The sequence below is a fragment of the Nicotiana tomentosiformis genome, chromosome 3 (assembly GCF_000390325.3).
Source record: "Nicotiana tomentosiformis chromosome 3, ASM39032v3, whole genome shotgun sequence".
NCBI lineage: Eukaryota > Viridiplantae > Streptophyta > Magnoliopsida > Solanales > Solanaceae > Nicotiana > Nicotiana tomentosiformis.
The window spans coordinates 136,045,811-136,066,788 of NC_090814.1; the positions used below are offsets into that span (position 1 = coordinate 136,045,811).

At 35.4% G+C, this 20,978-nt stretch overlaps 1 protein-coding gene and 1 long non-coding RNA gene across 3 annotated transcripts; both read left to right on the plus strand.

Moving 5' to 3' along the window:
• The first annotated feature begins 9,684 nt into the window (after positions 1–9,684).
• On the plus strand, positions 9,685–10,670 carry LOC104115073 (uncharacterized protein At3g17950). Of its 2 annotated transcripts, none has more exons than XM_009625647.3 (2): positions 9,685–9,909; positions 9,984–10,670. In XM_009625647.3, exons 1-2 carry the CDS (start codon positions 9,826–9,828, stop codon positions 10,542–10,544), a joined length of 645 nt encoding a protein of 214 aa, XP_009623942.1. In that variant the 5' UTR covers positions 9,685–9,825; the 3' UTR covers positions 10,545–10,670. The 2 variants fall into 2 exon arrangements, with proteins under 2 accessions (XP_009623942.1, XP_009623943.1); XM_009625648.3 differs by having other exon boundaries at positions 10,002–10,670.
• A 7,627-nt stretch (positions 10,671–18,297) lies between these two features.
• LOC104115072 (uncharacterized) lies at positions 18,298–20,605 on the plus strand. Its single transcript, XR_690529.4, has 2 exons — positions 18,298–18,469; positions 20,091–20,605. It is a non-coding gene; the product is annotated as an uncharacterized lncRNA (long non-coding RNA).
• Positions 20,606–20,978: the final 373 nt, after the last annotated feature.

The window sequence follows — 20,978 nt, forward strand, 5'->3', positions numbered from 1 at the left end:
TATTACTTTATTAATTAAGATGGCTTCCTTAAAAAACTTTTTGATAAAAATAAAGAAAAATCCAAGAGTGACGAATGTAGTGCTCAATCTGTTCCTCCCCACTGCCTCGGGCTCCCCGAACCAAACTCCATATACATCCTACACCTGCTATTCTTGATAGCGATAATAGTTTATTACAATTTACTGAAAGTCAATTTTGCCATAATATTAGATCTGGTGAACAATTAGACCATGAATTAATGAATGCTCTTTATTCTAATCCAACTATTGATGAAAATGATGACGAAGAAATAGATTTTGATTAAACTCAACCGGATGATGATACACCAACTAGTCATGCTCCTGATGTTAACCCAACTAGTAGTAACCCTGTTAATCCAAATGATGCCCCATTTGATACTCCTGTTACTACCCCTACTTTTTCTAGACAACCTAGCAAACAGACGGAAACATCTCCCGTTTGGCCATTTTTTACTCAACTAATTCCAGAAAATAAGGCTAAGTGTAAAACTTGTGGCACAGAGTTAGTTTTTAAATATTTTGGATCGCGCGGGGGAGGGGGGAGGGGGGGAGACGGGAACTTTGGCTAGACACATAATGAAACACCCTCAAGATAAAGTGAGATATCTTCGTCTGAAAGCTTTGGCCGAGGGGCAAAGTCTACCTACTCCTAGTCAGGTTGACCTTAGTACCGGTTCAAATCAATTTCAACCGGGAATTAATACTGTTACTAGTGGTATTTTATATTATGATCCAAAAAAAGATCGGAAAGAATTGGCAAAAATGGTAACTGTTATGTATTTACCCTATAGTTTTTCTTCTGATCCTAACTTTGTGCATTATATTAGAAATTATTTTAATCCTACTTATAAAGGTTTTCATCGCACAACCGTAAAGAGCGATATTTATAAATATAAACATGAATATGAACAATATTTGCGCTATTTATTTACTCATATAAATTATCGTGTTGCTATTACAACTGATATTGGTAGAAGTGGTAACGACTGTGATTACCTTGTTGTTGCCAGTCATTGGATTGATGAGGATTGGATAATGCAAAAGCGCATTATTTCTTATAGAATAATTAATTCATGTCACACAGGGCAGTTTATTGCTAGCACAGTCACACGGTTCCTTTAATCTTTTGGAATGGTGGAATGACAAAGAAAAATACTTTCCGGTTCTTTCAAGGATGGCCCGAGACATTTTAACTATTCAAGCTTCAACAGTGGCATCAGAGAGCGCTTTCAGTCAAGCAAGACTTCAACTCGGTGATTATAGAGCGTCTATGAGGGAGAGTTTGGAAAAATCAGTACTTTTCAGAGATTGGATCCGGTCGGAAAGAAAAAATTTTGGACTTGCTGAATCACAACCAGATGAATACGAAGCTTACGAAGAAATGCTAGCTGAATATGCGGAGGATGTTGCATCGCCCGGAAGTGGCGATGACCAAGCAACTTTTCTGCCCACCACCAACGGAAATTCCTCCGGACCTTGATAGATTTATGAAGTTTGTAAGAGATACCATGTTACTTGTATGAACAAAAATTAGTATGTATTATGTAACTTATATTTTGGCACATCTTGATTAGTTTCTTTTTCTTCTCAATGGTGGTATTAGCAGCTTGTTGTGCTCATTCCATAGGGGGATGAAGACTAAGAAAGATATTGCCATATTTTTTAATGCTATAATAAAATTACAAGGCATATCTCTTTACAATATTTTTGTCTTTAGACTTAGATATTATTTTTAACAACCTTTTGTCTTTAGACTAATATATAAACTATACTATACTATATATACATCTTATATATAGTATATAAGCTGTATATATAGCTTATCGAATATAACTTTTATATATATATACACATCTTATATCGATATACTATATATACATCTTATATATATATTATATATATATATATATATATATATTATATACATTTAATATATATACTATACTCTATATATACATCTTATATATAGTATATAAGATGTATATATAGTTTATCGAATATAGCTTATATATATATATACATCTTATATCGATATACTATATATACATCTTATATACTATATATATTCGATATTAAATATTGAATATTAAAATTTAGGATGTTAAATAAAATTTAGGTCACAATTCTATAATAAAATTTACAAAGCATTGCGTTAGATATTTTTTTAACATCCTTTTGTCTCTAATATCTATTTAATTTTTTTTTTTAAAAAATATATATGTTGGGCCCACTTAGCCCGTTTAGCCCGCGGGCCGGGACCGTTTAGCCCGGGACCAAACGGTCCCGGTCCATACAAAAGCCTGTTTAGACCGCTTAATTTGGGACCGGCCCAGGACCGTTTGGACCGGCCCACTTGGCCCGTTTAGGCTCGGGACTGACCCACTTGCCAGCCCTAACTTGTACTGTGACCGGAAGAACTAATCCTTATCTGTTCTCTTATCTGATTTCATTGAGAATTGAACCAGACATTTGACTAGTTGCTCTTAACTCTGAAGAACCAATTGTATCAGGTTCCCTATATGTTCTCTCATGAAGTTTGACAAATTATCAAAACAAAAGACAAATAGCTTATCAAATCTTAAGTTAAGCTTTGGTAAGCACAATTTTAGACTCGTGTTTTAAGTTTTGAAATTCAAACTTTCGAATTTAAAGTTGATTTTGAAGCCACTAAACTTCAGTTACTCTTTATATAGAGGTCCTCCAAAGCCGTGTGAGTGAATGTCCGCGAGATAAATGATATGGACATTCAAGTTTTAAATTAGATCTTCACATATATTATACATCATATATGAGGACGATTTGAAGAAGCTATAAATTGACAAGATAAATCTAAAATCATATAGAAAAGAGTCGTTGAAAAGTTTGCAATATCACATAATAAACACATATTTAACAAAAACAATAGAACATATGGCAACAAATGACCCATATAACAATACCAATTACTTTGAATTAACGTTTAACTGTTGTTAGTATACTTACATTTTGCTTGGCGTTTGTAATAAGTCAGTCATTTTTGCTAAAGAAATTCTTGATTGTATAACGATAAGCGTGATATTCATAGAATATTCAATTTTTTAAAGTAAAACCTTCACTTTGCCTTATAGCACGTTTATTTAGTATTACAATGAAAATACCTTTAATTTATATCTATATATATATACTATATTGAAAGCACAAAGGCCCTTAGCGAAATATCGTTCGCTTTTTTTACTCTTTAAAATAGAGATCACACTGGATAAAATAGTCATTTGCTTATTTTTCTGCTATTAAAAAAATAGTCATTTAATTAATTCCCTAACATTTAGGAGTTTGTATAATAAATTTTTTCCTTATTTGAACTGTATTAACTATTCTGATATTTAGAACTTTAAAATCATTAATATTTTACCTTATATAAATTTTACACTTAAATTATTTATAAATAATAAATAAAATAAATAAAGGAGAGAATAAGAACATTAAAGAAAGAGGAAGTGAGTTTGGCTTAGGATAACATGGAGTGGTCCAATTTTTTAACCTTTATACGTTCTGATTTATATGAAACTCTTCTATATTAGAATATTTTAAAATATATAGAAGTCTATTCCACTAATAATAGTATTCTATATTATAATTTTAGTTTTCAAAGCTTTTAAATTAGCAATTACAATTATTTGGAATATTGAGCCGAAATCAATAACAAACTCCAAAATTATCAATTATTCCAACAAAATAATTTATGAGATCTTTTAACTTCTCTAGATTGTATTAAATTTAGCTGAATATAAGCGAGTTTCTTGACTATAATTATGGCTTCTAAAAGGGCATTTCAATTGCAGACTTTATTTATGATATAAAGTGATTCTTAAATTTTTTAGATTTACAAAGAATTTAATTTACTTCTTTGGAACATGTCATGCATGAATGATTTTTCACCTAATTTTTTTACTATTTGAGAAAGAATTCTTATCGAATAAAAATATAATTGTAATTAAATACCTAAAATTTGGTATGAGCTAGCTAATTAATATTATTTAAATATTAATCTCACTTAAATAATGATACTTTCAAATTAAATAAACACTTCCTATTCTAAGTTTCTAACTTCAGTTATTCTTTGAAATGCATTTTAGGTTGAATATTGAGTATTTTCGTGGAGCAGTTTTATTTTTTTATTAGTTATATACGACCAACATTCATTATTTTTAAGGACTTATATTTTTATTTTATAACTCAAAGATAAATTTTAAATAAATTTTCATTGAGTTAGGTACACGCGCAAAGCGCGTACTAATTGGCTCGCAGATGCGAGCTCCCAAAAGCGAGCATGGCAAGCGCAGAAGCGGACGAGGGGCTGGTGAGGCATTGGTCGCAGGTGCAGACGGGTGGTCCGCATAAGCGGCGTCGCACCTGCGAAGGTTTGATTGCAAAAGCGGAAATGAGGGGGCCAAGCGGCTTCGCAGAAGCAGACAACTTCTCGCATAAGCGAGTCCGCAGAAGCAGACTTCTTGTCCGCAGAAAGGATGAAGCCGCAGAAGCGAAGGAATTCAAGTATCTGCGAGACCGCAGATGTGGCTAACAATTTCGTAGAAGCGGAAACCCCTGGACAGTACAAAAATAGAGGGGTTCCGAATTTTTGCCATTTTTGGGCAATTCAAGCTCGGGCTGGGCGATTTTGAGCGAGGTTTTCATGGGAATTCTTGAGGTAAATTACTTGTGATCATTTCTACTCCATAATATTGAATTATCATCTAATAATCCGACTAGATTACATATTTTAGAGGTGTAAATCGGAGAGTTGAACTTAGGGATTTGAAAATAAGATTTGAAGATTTGGAGGTCTAGTTTAGGTCGGATTTTGGTAAAATTGGTATAGTTAGACTCGTGGTTGAATGGGCTTTCGGATTTTATAACTTTTGTTGGGTTCCAAGACATGGGCCCCAAGGACAAATTTTGAGTTAAAATTTCGGATTTTGTTAGAAAAATTATATTTTCATATATAATTTGTATTGATTGAATCGAATTAATTATGACTAGATTCGAGCTGATCGGAGTCGGAAAATCGAGAGAAAGACATTCTACTTGACTGATTGAGCGTGATTCGAGGTAAGTGACTTGTCTAACCCTGTGTTGGTGAAATTTCCATAGGATTTGATACTGTTGTAACATTTTGTGATATGTGAGCGCCGTGTACGCGAGGAGACGAGTGCGTACACGGGCTAAATTTGGAAATATCGGTTCTTGCTGAGTAATCTTTTTTTAAATTCTTTAACTGAGTTGCCTTAGTATATGTTGTGATCATGATTAGCCTAGTATCACATGTCTACGTGCCTTAACTCTTATTTGCAATATGTGCAACATGCTTAGCTGAATTACCTGCTTTCCTCGATTTGATTTAAATATTTAACTGTAAGATTTCTTGCTGAAAATTTGTTGTTCCTGTGATTACCTACTGCATATTTACTTTTGGGAGTACGAGGCGGTTCCTCAGGAGATCCCCCTGTACTGCATATTTACTTTTGGGACTACGAGGCGGTTTCTCGGGAGATCCCCATGTACTGCATATTTACTTTTGGGACTATGAGGCGGTTCATCGGGAGATCCCCTGTACTGCATATTTACTTTTGGGACTATGAGGCAGTTCCTAGGGAGATCCCCATATACTGTATATTTACTTTTGGGGTTACGAGGCGGTACCTCGGGAGCGCCCATGTTGTTTACCTCTAATTGTTGTGTTATCTTTCTGTAAATTTCATTTATTTCTCAGTCACTTCATTACCCTATTATAAATTTTTGCCTTATTTTCTATTATTTTCAGTAGGGCCTGACCTGATCTTATCACTACTCTACCGAGGTTAGGTTTGGCACTTATTGGGTACCGTTGTGGTGTACTCATACTACGTTTCTGCACATCTTTTTGTGTAGATCCAGGTATTTTCTATCAAACCAGGTATCAGTGAACTAGCTGTACACGGAGACTTCAAGGTACATCTGCCAGCGTCCGCAGACCTCAGAGTCCCCCTCTATCCTTATTATGTTGTTTTCCTGATTTCTCTTTAGACTCTGATGTATTGAAACACTTAGAATAAATTCTTAGAAGCTTGTGAATTATATCTACGGGTTTTGGGAGTTGAAATTATTGGAATGTAGTTTTATATTTATTTCATATGTTGAGAATTTGGCTTCAATTTCATTTTATGTATTTCTGCAAAATTTGTTAGGCTTACATAGTCTTATAGACTAGGTGCCATCATGACATCCTACGGAGGGTGAATTTGGGGTCGTGACAAGTTTGTATCAAAGCTCTAGGTTCATAGGTGTTATGAGTCACAAGCAGGTTTAGTAGAGTCTTGCGGATCGGTACGGAGACGTCTGTACTTATTTTCGGGACGCTATGGAACTGTTAGGAAAATGTTACTTCTTTGATTCCTTATTGTGCGCATTGTTGACGTCGAAATTCTAAACTCTTGTCTTTCTATTCTCTCACAGATAGTGAGGACACGCATAATTGGATCCGATGATCAGACACCCACGCCCCATGTTGGAGACGTAAGAGAACGGGGTCGGGGCAGAGGCCGAGGTAGACCACATGATGCAGCCAGAACACCTGCACGAGCTACAGCAGCAGAGCCACCAGTAGCTCCAGTTAGAGGGCAGACACCTGAGACGCCTGTTACTACCCCTGTACTTCAGGAGACTCTTCCCTAGTTTTTGAGCATGTTTGGTACTCTAGCTCAGGTACAGTTAATTCCACTTGCTTTTGCCACATCTCAGGATGGGGGAGGAGCACAAAAATCCACCACCCGTACCCCAGAGCCACAGGCCTAGGTTGACCATGCTCCCGAGGTTATACCAGTGCAGCCAGTTGTCCCAGTTCAGCCCGAGGCTAGGGCAGCAGTTTCGGAGAGGGAGCAACTCAGGATTGAGAGGTACAAGAAGTACCACCCTCCCACTTTCAGCGGTTTAGCTTCAGAGGATGCCCAGGGTTTTCTTACGGAATATCACTGCATCCTTCATACTATGGGTATTGTGGATTCTAGTAGGGTTTCTTTCATGGCATTCCAGCTTAGAGGAGCGACCTACCACTGGTGGCGGGCATACGAGTTGGATAGTCCGGCTGAGGTAGCTTCACTCACTTGGACTCAGTTTTCAAATATGTTCTTGATGGAGTATGTTCCTTTGAGTCTTAGAGATTCATGGCGCGCAGAGTTTGAGCAGTTACGCCAGGGTTCTATAACTGTGTCATAATATGCGGTCTGATTCAGCGATTTGTCTAGGCATGCACCAGCCTTGGTTGCTACTGTTCGAAAGTGGGTTGGTCAATTTTTTGAGGGCTCCACCCTAGTATCAGATTCAGTATGGCACGATAGTTGGAAATGGACATCGCATGCCAGCAGGTGGTGTATATTGCTAAGAGATTGGAGGATATGCGAATCCAGGAGAGAGAAGAGAGGGAAGCTAAGAGACCCCGAGATTCTGGCACGTATAACATTTCTCGTGCCCCATCTACAGCTAGTCAGGGTAGGGGTTATGGGAGTCGTCCTGTTCATTCAGCACTTCCAGCCGCCAGTAGTACTCCGGCCATTCCTAGGCCCCAGGATTCTTATTATGCACCGCTAGTGTCTAGTGTACCTCATGTACGGGGTACTTCCAGTGTTCAGTCCAGTAGATCAGTCCCGAGCCAGTCACAACAAACACGTCCTCCGAGAGCTTATTTTCAGTGTGGTGACACTCATCATATGGTTAGGGATTGCCCCAGATTCAGGAGGGGTGCACCTCCACATATTTCGCAGGCCCCACATATTCCACAGGGCCCTCAGGCTTCTTAGGTCATGATCACTGCACCAGTTGCTACTCCACCTGCACAACCAGCTAGAGGTGGAGGTCGGACAGGTAGAGGTCGCCCTATAGGGGGAGGCCAAGCCAGATATTTTGCCCTTCCTGCTTGGACGGAGGCAGTTGCATCCGATTCTATTATCACAGGTATTGTTCATGTCTGTCATAGAGATGCATCAGTCTTATTTGATCCAGGCTCCACTTATTCTTATGTGTCATCTTATTTTGCCCCGTATTTGGGCGTATCCAGTGATTCTTTGAGTTCTTCTATTTATGTATCTACACCCGTAGGTGAATCTATTATTGTTGACCGCGTGTATCGGTTGTGTTTGATTATTATCACTGGTTTTGAGACTAGAGCTGATTTATTATTGCTTAGTATGGTGGGTTTTTATATTATTTTGGGCATGGACTGGTTGTCACTCTATCACGCTATCCTTGATTGTCACGCCAAGATGGTGACGGTGGCTATGCCAGGTCTACCGCGACTAGAGTGGAGAGGTACCTTGGATCATGTTCCTAGCAGGGTTGTTTCATTTCTTAAGGCTCAACGAATGGTTGAGAAGGGGTGTGATGCGTATCTGGCCTATGTGAGAGATGTTAGTGTTGATACTCCTACCGTGGAGTCAGTTCCTGTAGTAAGGGATTTTTCTGATGTATTTTCCGCGGATCTTCCGGGTATGCCACCCGACAGGGATATTGACTTTGGCATTGATTTATTACCGGGCACTCAGCCCATTTCTATTCCACCGTATCGTATGGCCACGGCAGAGTTGAACGAATTAAAAGAGCAATTACAGGAGTTTCTTGATAAGGGCTTCTTTAGATTGTATTAAATTTAGCTGAATATAAGCGAGTTTCTTGACTATAATTATGACTTCTAAAAGGGCATTTCAATTGCAGACTTTATTTATGATATAAAGTGATTCTTAAATTTTTTAGATTTACAAAGAATTTAATTTACTTCTTTGGAACATGTCATGCATGAATGATTTTTCACCTAATATTTTTACGATTTGAGAAAGAATTCTTATCGAATAAAAATATAATTGCAATTAAATACCTAAAATTTGGTATGAGCTAGCTAATTAATATTATTTAAATATTAATCTCACTTAAATAATGATACTTTCAAATTAAATAAACACTTCCTATTCTAAGTTTCTAACTTCAGTTATTCTTTGAAATGCATTTTAGGTTGAATATTGAGTATTTTCGTGGAGCAGTTTTATTTTTTATTAGTTATATACGACCAACATTCATTATTTTTAAGAACTTATATTTTTATTTTATAACTCAAAGATAAATTTTAAATAAATTTTCATTGAGTTAGGTACACGCGCAAAGCGCGTACTAACATTAGTAGAGTAAAATGAACAAATAGCAAAACTGACTAATTTGAGGTTAAAGCTTAGTCCCGTTTAATGATTTCGAAACTTTCAGTGCGTCGTTCATATGAAAACTAATGTCAAAATCATGAGTTGTAAATTGTAGCTCCACAAGACATGTTTTTATTATTTTAAAAAAATCAAATGAGATGTGATGCATCAACCAACAAGAGGGGCAAAAAACAGACGAGAATCACATTATATAGGAGGGTTAAACAGTGAAAACCAAAAAAGTTGTGGGATTAAACAGTGAAAACCAGAAAAGTTGTGGGATTAAATAAACAGAGAAAAGTAAAGAAAAGGAAATCATTTTCACACAGAGGAACATGGACTTTTTTGATCCACTCTTCCATCAAGAAAGGTATGATTGCATAGTGTGCCCCCAATTTTAACCCCACCCCCACCCCCCACCCCCCACCCCCACCACACACACACACCAAATTTTGCAGGACCAGTACTGATGCACAAGAATTACACTGTAAACCCAACAATACTTTCAGGGTGATGTACTGTACCCTTACCCCTTTCTGCTTATCCTCAAACTATTTGTTATAGCTTCCTACATTCCCCAGAGAATTGAATCCCTAATTAGGAACAAATGTTGGATCCGGCGAGTGATTTGGTACCACCACCTTCTTCTCCCACAATTTCATCAGTTTCTTCTTCTGATCTCGACACTGAGGTAACTACTTATTGCTTATTCACTTCCCTAACTGCATATTGTGTATGTGAAATGTGTTTGAAGTTTACGGTTAGGTTTTACCGTGTGACCAGTCTACAGGTTCATTTTTTCATGATCGGAGTATAACTTTAGGGACGCTTATGGGAGTTACATTCCAGGCGATCACGTTTAGAGCTCCATCAATGACTCAGAACCGCCAATCGAACGTTGAGAGCTCCGTCGGCGCGGGGAGTTCTCGGAAGAACAGGAAGTCGAAGAAGAGTAGGGTGGCAGCGGTGGCCGCGGCGGCGGAAGAGGAGGAGCGCCGGAATTGCCGACGGCGGAGGTGGTGGAGGCTATGCAGAGACGAATGCGACTCCAAACCTGCTTCGCTCGGGGAGTATCTCGAAGTCGAGCGGAGGTTGGGAGACGGAGCGATTGACAGCGGCGCGGCCGCCGCTGCGGCGGCGGAGCTTGAAGGTGTTATCATTGACACCCAGCCGACAAACGGAAGGACGTTATTCGCCGACGGGAGAGTTCTGCCGCCGGTAGAAGCTGAGGAAGAATCGTCGTCGGCGGGAGCTTTGGGGTTGTGTAGATTTTCTGTGGCGTCGCTCTCCGGAATCTGTAGCCGTGGTGCTGGCTGCGTTGGATAAGCATAAGATGAACTTATCTTTAAATTTTATTAATGAGTTTAAACTTTGTCATTAATATAGTCATTAAGAAGATGCAGAAACTCAGAGAATCAGAAAAGAATACAGTAAAATCGTCCTTATTAGCCACTGTCATTTATTCGCGTTCTCTCTTTATATTGTCATGATATTTATTTGGATTTATTCTACTAAAGTAAAGGCTAGTTTCGGACCTAGTATTTGTTCCTATCTCTTTTGGAGGGATGCGAGAAACTGGGCTAAGAAAAAGGATGAACCTATTTGACAAATTACACGAAACAATTTATATACAACTTTTCTTGAGTATAATGTTGAGAGATAGTTTAAAAAGGAAAATATAATTAGTGGTGATTTAGCTAGTCTATTTTAATTTGTTTGAGATTGCAGCGGAGTTATTATTGTGTACTCGTATTACTTCTTCTTGATCTTGCCTGCCTTTCTTGCCCTCGTTTTGAATGCTAGTATATTACAATGTTGAGGAACATAGACGAAGTCATTATTTGAAGTTTATAGGTTCGAAAATTTAATCTGTTTAAGTTATTGGGTTCTAAATTAATAAATTAGATATATTCAATTAATTTTTTAAGATAAATATATAATTTGATCAAAAGCTACTAGGTCCGGTGTTTGAGTTCTAGCTCCACCCCGCTTGAGGAAATACCCTTTAATGGTTATAAGTCACCAGCTGGCAATAGATCACTGTTGAAGCTAAAGTTATGATCAGACGCATAATAAACACCAATGTCTAAAACAGCAAGCAAACTGGCCTGTTCATCCATCTTCATTCCAAACAAAGGCGAACATCTCCATTGAGTGACTCCACTTCGACAAATTCTTTCGCAGCAGCTTGAACTGAACCGGGGCTATCAACGTGAACGAGAGAAAAACAAAGCCCATTACTCGATCAGGGGATCTAAGCCACAGTGTGCAGGCAAGAGAAGTTGCCCGTGAGCAGGGAGGAGTGCGGGACGAACTTGCAAAAGCTTTTACAAGTAAGCACTGCCAGATTTGAGGCAGTATGCTAAAATCTGATAAAATGAAATTCATGTGTAACAACTAACAATATCTATTTCTATTTCTATTTCCTATACTATAAGTGAGAATAAGAGCCCGTTTGAATTTTTGTTTATTTTTGTCATTTTAGCTTAAAAATAAGTGCTTAAAAGCACTTTTTTATTTTATCCAAACAGTACAAAATAACTTAAAATCACTTAAAATAAGTCAATCCAAGCGGGCTCTAGGTAGGTAGCTGACGGTCATGCTTGATTCTCAGGGTATTTCTGTAATTTTACAAAAAACTAGCAACGTTATTGGCTAAGAAAGGGCATTACTGTAGCTGCCAAGTAAAATTTTATGTGCCTTGACCAAATTACCCATTTCTCCCCCGGTAGCTTCCTTGCCTAACTTTGTACCCCCTCATGTTCCCACGTGTTCCCACCTTCACCCAATCGTTTGTGTGTATAATTTTAGCAGTTCCTAACATCATGGGCGTATCTAGGGAGAATTCCATGGGCACGTGAACTCATGCTTCCCACCCTAAATAATGTATAGTAATGTTATATTTTTTTTAAATAATATTTAAATATATGTGTGTGCACTCATGCTCAAAATATTATATGATGTGATGGTTATTGAGTGCACCTCTTTACGTGAGGTTGTGAGTTCAAATCCTATGTCAATCTTATTATTTTTTTTATTTTTTTTTTCTAGAAGTACACACCCATGGGAGATGGGCGTGTCTTGTGTTATTTTTTGCGTATTATTTAAGTACTTTTTCTTTTTATTTCTTTTTTTATTTGGTTAATTCTTTCAAAATTTTCACACATTGAAATTCCTATTCTTCTTTTGTCGCTGTAAAATCTTATATGATTAAACAAAATGTGTATATTAAAACTAGTAGCAGTGTATGATATAGCATATAGTCAATGGGTTCAAGTGATCTCAATATTTTCAACATGGAAAATATATATAGATGTAAGAAAATTACAATTTAAAAAATAAAAATTTGAACTTATAATTCCAAAAGTGCAATGGATATGCAATCTTAAGAACTAAAGGTTTAACCAGTAGAATTTTTATTTTGGATCCAGCTCTTCTTAATAGTGCACCAATCCTGGTAAAATCCCGGATCTGCCTCTGCCTAACATGCAATTTGTTTGAATGGCAAAGGGCCAAATATACCCCTGTACTTTCGAAAATGGTCTAAGAATACCCCTCGTTATACTATTGGGTCATTTATACCCCTCCCGTCATACTTTTTGAACAAATATATACTTATTTTGGATGGAGTGCCACGTGGCAGCACCATATGAAAATGACACATTTTTTTTTTACCCAATCCGTTTTAAAATTCAGTTTTTTTAAAGCATATATTTTGTAAAAACTGAATTTTTTTTGTTATAAAAACTAGAAGAAAAAAAAAAAGAATTTGCAAAATATATATTTTTAAGTTTTTTTAAAGTATTATTTTTGTAAAAACTGAAAACAAAATAATATTTTTTTGTAAAAACTGGAAAAAAAAACTCTCCTAAAGCAGTGGACTACATATGCATTAGTTTAAAAAAAGAAAATAATTTGCAAAATCTTTTTTTTTCTTCAGTTTTTACAAAAAAAATACTTTAAAAAACTTAAAAATATATATATTGCAAATTCCTTTTTTTCTTTCAGTTTTACAAAATATATATTTCTCAGTTTTTACAAAAAAATATTTTTCTAAAAGTTTTTACAAAAAAATACTTTAAAAAATTGAAAAAAATTAAAAATATATATTTTGTAAATTTCTTTTTTCTAGTTTTTACAACAAAAAAATCCAGGTTTTACAAAATATATGCTTTAAAAAAAATTAAAAAAACTGAATTTTAAAACGGGTCGGTGGTGGGTTTTTTAAAACGGATCGGGTAAAAAAAAGAAATTGGTCGTTTTCATCTTGTGCTACCACGTGGCACTCCATCCAAAATAAGGGTATAGTTGTTCCAAAGTATGACGGGAGGGGTATAGATGACCCAATAGTATAACTAGGGGTATTCTTAGATCATTTTTGAAAGCACAAGGGTATATTTGGCCCTTTGCCGTTGTTTGAATCTATGTGTGGCAAAAGTTTTAAAAATTAATTGAAGTTTTAACTCTACCCAAACATTTTTGGTGTGTGCATTCTTTAGAAAATTATGACATGTAATTTGTTTGAATTTTTGTGTGTAGAACTAAACTATAAAAATTAGTTGAATTTTTCTAACAAGTTTTTGCAGAATAACTATAACGGAGGAAACCAATTTTAGTACAGTTTATACGTAAAGTATTTTGGACTTAACCATATTAAATTATATTTAACTTACTTATTGTTATTAATAATTTGATATTGAAGGATCCTATATAGTTTAAATTTATGACTTTATCATTTGACATTTAATTATTTACGACATTTATGATCGGTACTAATTAAGAAGGCATTTTTTTAAACCATATTTGGTACTTTTGACAAGGGAAAAAAACATTATGCAATACAAATATTATATTTCAGTTTAGTACAATATATTTATTCCAAAAGCAAAATTATTCTCTTTCAATTGTTTGTGAGTAAAAATAGGATGAACTAGGATACAATAATAATATGAAAAATTGAATTGATAGATGGGCATAGTTATAAAGAATTACTAAGCCTTTTGGTAAGAATTTTTAGACATATGGACAAACACAAATGACCATATGTGATTAGGCTCTAAAGAGGACAACAACATGTTAGGATAATCATGGATTTTATATCAAATGCACGAATTTAAGATTGAGTAATTTGTGAAATGCTCAATGATTATGTAGCCCATTCTTTTCCAATTTATAGTCAGGTATTGGATAAGCCATCGCTATAAAAGAATGATCGTATCACTTATCTAGGAGGATAATTATACCACTTACTTAGGAAGATAAATATAATACTATAACAATATAGATTATATAATTATTTGCATTGTTGCGAGAACTCCTCCCAGGTAAGTGCAGGCAATCCAGCTGGTCTGGTCAATCTATAATCTCTCCACCACCTCTTGGCGGAACCCGTCATCTGAAATACAGCAAAATCGATCCCATTGGTCTCAACTATACCCATGTTCCACAGCACCTCATGGCAACGGTCAAGATAATCCTGTGGGTCCTCAGAAGGTGTACCACTGAAGTGAATTGGAAAGAGCTTAGTAAACTTATCCAGTCTCAATAAGGCCTCAGAAGACATGGCGGGCCTATTACCGGTCTGTGCCGCAACAACTAGCTGAACTACCCCAACTGGCGGGATTGCTGGGGTATTATTATTATAATAACGGGAATAATAATAATAATAATAATAATAATAACAGGAATAGTAATAAGACCAGTAAATAATTTTAATAATTGAAATCAATTTAGCAGTCACAATCCCTCAACTTGTTTTCATTGCGGCGTACAACCCCATCCCCCAATATAGACTTTTAAATAAGTCTGTCGCGGCGTGCAACCTGATCCCCCAATATAGACTTTTAAATAAGTCTGTTGCGGCGTGCAACCCGATCCCCCAATATAGACTTTTAAATAAGTATATTGCGACGTGCAACCCGATCCCTCAATATAGACTTTTAAATAAGTTTGTTGCCGCGTGCAACCCGATCCCCCAATATAGACTTTTAAATAAGTCTGTTGCGGTGTGCTACCCGATCCCCCAATATATTTTAACAACTCATAATTGTAATAAACATTACTCCAATAAATACCACGTTCAATGAGATTAAACATCAAGGCACACAATAATTATAATTTATTTATGAAACAAACAACGATAATTAGCAATTTATTTGTGGAATTCAGGGAGAAAATAAGCACTTTAATATTTAATATGTTAAATGTCAAATAGCAATTAAGACACATAAGTCAAATAAGCATGTAACAATTATTGCAGGAATTCAAGAATTATTTGACAAGGAATATGAGTGAAACAATTATTATAACGATTAATTCGTGTCTTAAAATAATTTAAGATATTTAAATAATTAAGCAAATAATTAATTTGACAAAGTATAGGCACCCATCACCTTACCTATACATCGTTACACATGAAATATAAATAGCAAATAATTCAAGGATTTTATTCCCTCAAGTCAAGATTAACCACGACACTTACCTCTCTTTGCAACCAAATTTCAAGAATCCAATAAACCTTTGCCTCGTGAATTCGTGTCCGAAATCTTCAAATCTAGTCATAAATAATTCAATATACTCAATACAAATCGTAAAAATTAATTTCATATGAATTTATAAATTTTTCGGATAAAAATTTGAAATTCATTTTAAAAATCAACAGTGGAACTCATGTCTCGAATCCCGGAAAAACTCAAGAAATTCGAACACCCGTTCCGATACGAGTTCAATCATACAAAAATTATTGAATTCCGACATTGGATTGGCTTTCAAATCTTCATTTTATATTTTTGGAAGATTTTATTAAAAAAATCTGAATTTTCTTCCATAAATTCACGAATTTATGATATAAATGAGTATGGAATCATGAAATATAATCAATATAGGATAAGGAACACTTACCCCAATATTTTTCCGCAAAAATTGCCCAACAATCGCCTTACCCGAGCTCAAAATCTTGAATAATGAAAAATGGGATGAAATCCCATTTCTAGAACTTAAGTTCTGCTGTCCAGGAATTTCTTCATCGCGTTCACGATAGCACCCTCGCGTTCGCGAAGCACATTTTTGTGGTGCCCCAGATTTCTTCTTCGCGAACGCGATGCCTTACCAAACTTGGCCTTCGCGAACGCGGTCTCCCCTACACGAACGCGAAGGCTTATCGCATGGTGCCCGGCCAGGCCTCGCCCTTCTACGCGAACGCGAACGCTCCAACGCTTCCGCGACACTACCTCTACCCCTTCGCGAACGCGGTCCCCTCTTCGCGAACGCGAAGAGTAAATTTCGCTTGCCTCCAGTTCCTCAGAAAAATTCCAGCAGAGTTTCAAGTCCAAAATTCAACCCGTTAACCATCTAAAACTCACCCGAGGCCCCGAGACCTCAACCAAATACACTGCTAAGTCCTAAAATATCATACGAACTTAGTCGAAACCTCAAATTACATCAAACAACACTAAAAACACGAATCACACATAGATTCAAGCCTAATGAACTTTGAAACTTTCGATTTCTACAAACGATATCGGAACCTATCAAATCAAGTCTGATTGACCTCAAATTTTGCACACAAGTCATAAATGACATAACGGACCTATGAAAATTTTTAGAACTCGAATCCGATCCCGATATCAATAAAAATCAACTTGTGGTCAAACTTTAAAATCTTTAAGCCTTTAGGCTTCTAGTTTTTGCCAACTTCCGATAATTCAAGTTAGGGACCTCCAAATGGAATTACGAGCATACACCCAAGTCCCAAATCACGATACGGACCTACCAGAATTGTTAAAATACTGATCCGAGTCTGTTTACTCAAAATATTGAATAAAGTCAACTCAGTTGAGTTTTAAGGCTGTATTTCACATTTTAATCAATTTTTCATATAACAACTTTCCGAAAAATTATACAAACTGTGCACACAAGTCGAGAAAATTATATTTCTATACTTCTTCCATTTCAAAAAGATTATCTTGGTTTGACTTGGCACAACTTTTAATAAAAAGGAAAGACTTTTGAAAAATATGGTCTTATATAAGCCATAACATTTGTGTGGCTGTAACGCTTTTGAAACTTGTAGTCTCAAACCTGTTATAGTATTTGTATGGCTATAAATGAATCCTATTAAGGAAATATTGAAAGGTACCAATTTTTTTTGAAATTGACTAATAAGTGTCAATCTTTTTGAAACACAGAAAGTACATTATATGGTTATATAAAAATATAATTTTTTCATAGTTTTTGAGTTAATTAAAACAAATATTTCTTTCCTTCATAATAAAGTAAAATTTATGTAACTTCAGCATATATATATATATATATATATATATATATATATATGGCACTATATGGTGTCTTACCAGTAACATTGAGGTTTTCATGCACTTCCCTATGATCGAAAATACGTTTTACTTTAGCTAAATTAATTTGGCAAAAATAATTATGGCTTTGAAAAATCAAGAAGGCATTAATTAACATATTCCCAAAACTATCCTTGATCTAATAAATGATCTACAAAATATGAGAATATTTAAAGAGTAATTTAGAAGATATAAAGGATAATGCTATTAAATGATTCTCTTAATAGGTGTGTCAAAAACTTAGAAGCACTTATTTTGAACTAGAGATAGCATCAACTAAGAAACTATCCATAACTATTTTAAAAATTTGATATTATAAGTAAAATTTTATATTACAAATATAAATAAATTAAGAAGAAAATTTACACATACTAATTCATACAACCTAAACATAGTGTTATTGGACCCATGCACAACATGGGCTATCCCTTGCTAGTATTATTTACAAAACGGACAAGGCCTAAAAAATGCCACTCAACTAACAAAAATGGCATGTCTATGCCATCCGTTAAAAGGTCACTATTTCCATACAACTACCGTTATACTTTTGGCCTATTTATACCATTGTCTACTAACAGTTCCATTTTCTGATTTTTAAATAATAAAAATTAATTTTTCGACCCCATCTTTGACACGTGTCTTTATATTACTAGTTCTTCTTTACTTCACCTACATTTCTTTTAACCCTGATTATGTATAATTAACGATGCCCAACCCGATAAAAATCCAACCATCTTTTAACTCAACCCCTAATTCCTTCACTGTCATCTCTTTCTTCAAACAAACCCCTTTCTCAAAAATCCCTCTTTAGTTTTATTAGGGTTTCGAACGGAAGGTAGGCTATTGTCGACGGTGGGTTCAAAATTTGACTTTGTCGGAAGATTGATATAACTTATCAAGGTTAGTAGCATATTTAAATATGGAAAAACTTATTTAATTTGGTGGGTGAGGTTTAATATGGTGGATGTAGATTCTGTCCATATGGGGATGGCTGCGCATGTGGGGTTACTTATTTTAGTTGAATTAAATGTAGTGTAAATCATTGTTTATTCTATGAAGTTTCATCCTTTTATGATTTTGTTCTTTTCTATTTTGGTCCCCAAAATAATTGTCTTTTCTAGGGTTTTGTTATTCTTGTATTTTTTAATTGCCGATGTGTAATGCTGATTTAGTCGCTCAATTTTTGTTTTGTTTTCCTTTTGCATGTGAACTTTATTGAAGCAAGACCGACACATTAGATGTGTATTTCAACTATGGGGGTAAATGTGTAATTTTACTAGAGTTATTGTATAGTAAGAAGCTGGTTCATATGTGGAATAGGTTTGACCCGAATTAGTTGTCTTATAAAGATTTATGTGAAGAGTTCACAAAAGAGTTAGGGTTTACTGAAGTGAAACAACTTTTAGTTGTTGGGCCGTTGGGTAGGTTCTATATAATTAATGGAGATGATGGTATCAGGGCATTACAGTGTCTTATATGTTTGGAGTTCAAAATTATAAACTTGTTTGTTGTAGATGAGTTAGATTTGACTGTACATACTTAAAGTATTCTGCATCATACTGAAACATATCATGTAGATATTAAAGCAGTATCTGAAAATGAACATGTTATTGGGGATTGTGATTTTGATGTTGATGCTCCATCTGATGTTGATTATGATTCTGAAGGACTTGAGATATTAGCAAACAAAGGAGGAGGGTAGTGAGTGATAGGTTGGAGAATTTTAAGGAGTTGGATAAGGGTATGACATTTAAGGATATTGTGGAAGCTGGAAGGGTAGTGAACTATTATGCAATTGCTAATCGGTATGGCTTGAAGATTGAAAAAACAAATCCTACTAGGGCTAGATACGTTTGTGATGTCGGATGCCCTTTAGAATGTTTTATCTCAAGGGATAAAAAGACTAATGAGTTTAGTATCAAAAACTTGAAAGCAGTCCATAATTGTAATCCTTGTTTTAAAAACCCAAGGACTGATGCTAAGAAATTAGTACAATACTTTAAGACTAAATTACAAAATAATCCCAAGTACACTATTAAGGATATGAGAGGGAAATTAAAGACTGATTTTAAGCTTAATGTGAAAAAATTTAAGCTTAAAAGGGCTAGGGTTATGGCCCTTGAGAAGTTAGATAGGAGTTTCAAGGATGAATATAACAAGCTACAAAAGTGGATTGAAACCACTTATTGGTTTGGATGGTACTTTCTTGAAGGGAAAATGGTCATGAGACAGGATTTTATGAACCAGTTATATCCACTTGCTTGGGCAGTTATTGACAAGGAAACAAGCAGGACCTAGAGTTGGTTTGTTGAGCTTTTGAAACGGTCTTTGGACCTAAATAATTGGGCTGGAGTGATATTTATATCAGACATGCAAAATGTACCGAATTTCACTTCTGAAATTTCAATTCTATTTTTTCTATTTTGGTTGTTATAATCCTGCCTTTTCTTTTTGTCAATGTCTTCTGATTTCTTTAGCTTTTGGTTGATGTAATTCTGTTTTTTCTTTGTCAACATCACAGGGATTATTATGTTGTAAGCAATGTACATCCTGGTGCTCATCACAGGTATTGTGCTAGACACATTGAAGCCAACTGGTTAAAAAATAGAGGAGTGTGGAGATGAGGAAGTTGATGTGGTGGTGTGCTTGGAGTACTTATGAAGAAGAGTTTAAAGATCAATTGTTGAAGCTTGGGGGGATGTCAAAGGATGCTGCAAGGGACTTGATCAATTATCCAGGGAGAATATACAAATGATTGAAAGCTACTCTTGTTGAAACACAAGAGTATAAGCTACTGTTGAAAGCTTCCATGGATTAAGTTTTTGTAATGTTCAATTATGCAGCTAGACTGTTGAAAGCTACTCTTTTTGTAATGTTCAATTATGCAGCTAGACTATTGTAATGTTCAATTATGCAGCTAGACTGTTCAAATATGGTGAGTTAAGATATTGTTTGTTAGTATTATGTATTTTGAATACAGTTGATGTGAGACATCTTATTTAAATGTCAACTATGAACAGTTTGGTTTAGCTTCTATTTCATGTGTCAACTATGATCAGTTTGGTTTAGCTTCTATTTCTGTATGATTAGTTTGGTTTAGCTTCTACTTTTGTATGATCAGTTTGGTTTAACTATGATCAGTTAAGATCAGTTTGGTTTAGATGGGAGTGCGTATGATCAGTTTGGTTTAGCTATGATCAGTTAAGATCAGTTTGGTTTAGCTTCTACTTCGTATGATGAGTTTGGTTTAAATGTCAGAGATGTATTCATATTGGACTGTTATATGTTGTATTGAGGTTTCGAAGTCAGTTACTGGAGACAAGTTCAAAATGAGCATGTCCTGAAGCAGACTGTCCTAGAACTAACAAAGCAATGCTCATAACATGGACTATTACGAGCACAACCAAAC